The 4,160-nt window shown below is 38.1% G+C and overlaps 1 protein-coding gene across 1 annotated transcript; it reads right to left on the reverse strand.

Moving 5' to 3' along the window:
• Positions 1 to 366: 366 nt before the first annotated feature.
• Positions 367 to 2,059, reverse strand: LOC149163282 (F-box/kelch-repeat protein At5g15710-like). The gene has a single exon (XM_089430701.1). It carries the CDS (start codon positions 1,675 to 1,677, stop codon positions 502 to 504), a length of 1,176 nt encoding a protein of 391 aa, XP_089286827.1. The 5' UTR covers positions 1,678 to 2,059; the 3' UTR covers positions 367 to 501.
• Positions 2,060 to 4,160: the final 2,101 nt, after the last annotated feature.

The following is a 4,160-nucleotide window of genomic DNA, read 5'->3' on the forward strand; positions in this document are numbered from 1 at the left end:
GCTTATAAAAGTATAAGATGTATATAACAAAACATATAAGGGCGTACACTGTAATTTCTTACTATTTGCTATACATGGTGTCTGTGAGTGTTCAACCTTAATATTGAGCTTATAAAAGTTTAAGATGTATATAACAAAACATATAAGGGTGTAAACTGTAATTTCTTTTAAATGTGGGAGTTGAAATCGAAATAGATGTATATTTTATTTTGGATGACTACATTGCTTAAAAAAAATAACCATTAAATATGCCCACATGAATATATGAAGTAAAAATAAAATAACCACAAAAGACACCTATGTCACAACAATTTATTTATTGAATGTGCCCATAGGAATCTATGAGTTCAAAATGAAATGACCAAAAAGCAACATATACTACAACATTAATAAAATGACCAAAAGCAACATATGTTACAACATTTTATTCATATAAAAGAGAGGCATACAAGTTTTACTCTCGTGATAACAAAACCAAATGGGTCTGAATCAAATCAGGCTTCACCAAACCTTCATATCGGGCCTGGGTTTAAACGCCATGAGAAGCGGATTCCCATCCCCTCCATCTATAGTGGGGAGCCAACTCCATGTGTCTTCGTTTAAATTGTAAACAGCAAAATTCTTACCTTGGTAGTAGTTTGCGAAGCAGACGCAATCTTCCACTCCTACGCAATCAAATGAATCGAAAGACTTGTTAATCTGATAAACCTCTAATACTGATGGAGGCATCCTTGCGATCTCCTTCCAAGAGGAAGAGGAAAAGTCGTTTTGAAACTCCCATAAAATCACCTCTATAATCCCATAGACCATGTAACTACGATAAGACATAGACCGTTCCAGTCTTGGGCCTATGCCCCCAGCAAGTAGAATCCGCGAGCCGCAAATCATCAGTTTGGGCCAAACGATGTTGCTATCTGCTAACTCGTTCGGGAACGGTGTAAAAGTGGATATCCCCTCTAGGATACCAAAACCCAAAACACCCATCCCGCCCTGGCGATCGAAGGTTATACAATAGAAGAAGCCATCGCGGAAAACAATCCCCTGTGGGACATCAAACTTGCCCAAATTCCGGGGCAGGTATCGGACAACCCCCCATGACTTCTCAAAGGAGTCATAAATTTCCACTTTCAGTACGTCGTTCCGATGGGACAACCCCACAGCCACCACTTTGTAGGTCTCTTGAGTATCCACTTTCCAGCCCACAATGCCTCTGGCCATAAGGATCTTTATGGATGGCATAGGGGGGAGTTGTAAGAACGCTCGAGTGAGAGGATTGCAGACAATGTTTCTGCCATGAGGGATATCTACCAAGAACAAGCCTTGTGCCGATGCAGCGTACTGAACCCTTTCATTTCCATGTGGAAAGAATGAAAGAGAGATACAATTTTTCCATGTGCGTGTGAAGAAACAAAATCTCTTACGCTTCACTGAATTATAAGATAGCCTATTTTGTTCGCACAGAATCAGCCAAGGCTTTTTATTGGGAGGCGCCTGGCCCCATTTATTAGTTATAAATTTTGTGGATGAAAAGAGGGAATTCCACTCCCTGCAAACGCCTCGAGATTTGCAGAGGCATTCAAGTGGTAGACGGGCCAAAATCTCCTGTTTGGTATCGTCAGGCAATTCATACCACTCGAGAGCTGCTGTGGCTAAGCACTCCACTTCCACCTCCTCCATTCTTGTCTAGCCCTAACTGGTTGGGCAAGTTGAACACCTTTTGTAAATGTATTTACAGGCCATCAACGTTATGTAAAGATGGAATCAGCTCGACTGTCATTTCTCGAAAATTGCGGAGCAAGGAAGGAAGTTCTCATTCCCATCCGACGGCTCTGAAAGATTTCCATGCTTTGCGCGAGGGCATTGTGCTTTGCAGGTACATGGAAGCAGCGCCCTCCCGTTGACTGTAATGACACAAAACTTGCGGCGCAAGGAAGTAAGTTTTGATTCCCATCCCACGGCTGCCATCCATCCGCACACTTGAAACCTTCGAGTCTCCTGTTCCCTGGTTTGCGCGATAACATTGTACGGATCGTGGTTGTTGCAGGAACATGGAACCAGCTCTTCCAGTTCACTTCTTGTGTTTAAATTATTGCCCTTCATGTTATGTTTTATATTTGTTTTTTTTGTTATTTTTAAATCGTTAAATTGTCTTTTTATTTTATTTTATTTTAAAGTTTGTTAGGCTAAAGATAGCTTATGAGACAGAGTGTCCATCATATGAATAGTTAAATTGTATGAAGTTATATTTATTTTTCAAATTACGGTGGTAGATATAGTGTTCATAATTAATATGTTTCAATTAATTGAGAGTATTTTAAAAATAGGGGTTGGTTTATCATTTAAATAGAAAGAAAAAAGGAAAATTATTTTAACGTTCATGAGGGTAAAGATAGCTTATGAAACAGATTGCTTCTTCTTCTAGTTGATGTAATCAACCCTTTTCCTATGAAGTCTCACAATACATGCTCCCAATTTTTGGACAAACTCCTCGCTAAATAGATTATCTCAAGAGGTAGCTGACAGAAAGCCTCACATTCTAAAATGAAAGGTTTTTCTATTTCCACTTTTTCAGAGGAACAAAAAATACGTACTTTTTCCTCACACACTTCTTTTGGCCTTTTCCAGCGCCCTTTTTCACAACGGAGTTGTTGAGAATTAGTCTTTCGTTAAGCAACAAGAGTTTTGTCTCTCTAAGGAATATTGGAATCTATGTATGCTTTTTGTTGATGACTATGAGTGGGATTAAACACTTCAATATAGTGCTTTTCCTTTCTCCCTAGCTCCTTATCCCAAGTATGCTTGTGGAACTTATCCATAACAATTTTTTTTATCTCTTTACTATTTATGGGACACGTGTTCAAGCAAATACCCCATTGTTCTTTTGCTGCATAAGTTTTTTTTCTTTTGCACAATATGTAATTAAAGACAACCTTAGGCCATCTGCCCTCTTCCATCTACACAATTTTTTTTAAATACCTTATGACTTGCACCATAGCAATTGCTTCAATAGGAGTAGTCCTTCACTTAACAAGATAGCATAAGGAACTACACTTTTAATTTTGAATTTGGTTGTAATCAAACGCTTCTGAATTTTCTCAATTTGTTTCCATTGCATGTCAGATGTATGTTGGCCCACAGTTCACAACCATAGAGAATCACCATAATCACTAGAAGCCCAAAAAGGGTTTGAGTGGTTTTCCCGTCCCATAACTCTGTCTCTCTACACCTATATTGAAAAGCATAAAATGATTTCCAACTCCCCAAAATTCTTTTCTTTCTATAACCATCCCAACTTAGATTTTTGTTGAAGTCGATTCTAAGGTATTTGCAACCCGCAACTTCTTCCAAAATGTTGCCTTCAAAGTAGAACGTATGTTGGTTATGTTTTTTTATATAGAAAACTACTACTTTCGTTTTGCTAATATTCACTTGCATCTCCACACTTCTACAAAAATGCTCAAGAGATAGTAAGTACTCTTGCAAACCAAGCGCAGATTTAACAATCATAATAAGGTCATCTGCATACAAAAGAAGCCTTATAACAAACTTGCCCAAACAGATACCATCACCCCCTTGCGAATTTAACCACTCCTCAAGCTTGTCGATATATAAACCAAAAAGAGTAGGAGACAATGGACAACCTTGCTTGACCCCGATATCACTTCTGAAACTTTCAAAAATGCTACTGAGGTTCTAATTTTGACATTCACCTCTTCATACAACCTATACACTACTGCTCTCAAATGTTTAGGAACCTCGAGTTCCTCCACGCTGTGCCAAAGATTATCCCTAGGAACTGTGCCAAACACTTTTCTGAAATCAACAAAACAACAAAAGACTTCTTCCTTTTTCTCCCAAACTTTTTCAATGATGTGCCTTAAAGTTATACAATGATCAATTATGGAATGTTTAGGTCTAAAACTTGCTTTCCTTTTAGCACGTTTATCTCTTTCTTCTGCCCACTTGTTGATTTTATTTTCTAGCATGCTTCTAAATAACTTTGCAAACAAAGGGTTTATCATTATAGTCCTATAATTGGAGGGATTATTGATGTCACCGCTCTTGAAAAGAGGTATTTTTGGTCTTGAAAATAATTGTAAAACGACAAACCTCGTAATGTGGGATAAAAAGAAGTTCCTCTTTGAAACTTTAGTCACTCC

This window comes from Pinus tabuliformis, chromosome 5_1, assembly GCF_031772625.1.
Source record: "Pinus tabuliformis cultivar Carrire ecotype Pingquan chromosome 5_1, CPIR1, whole genome shotgun sequence".
In the NCBI taxonomy this organism is placed as follows: domain Eukaryota; kingdom Viridiplantae; phylum Streptophyta; class Pinopsida; order Pinales; family Pinaceae; genus Pinus; species Pinus tabuliformis.

What these genes read in the sequence shown, in the direction of transcription:
- LOC149163282 (XM_089430701.1), bottom strand. Translation starts at nt 1,677, where the DNA reads ATGGAGGAGGTGGAAGTGGAGTGCTTAGCCACAGCAGCTCTCGAGTGG.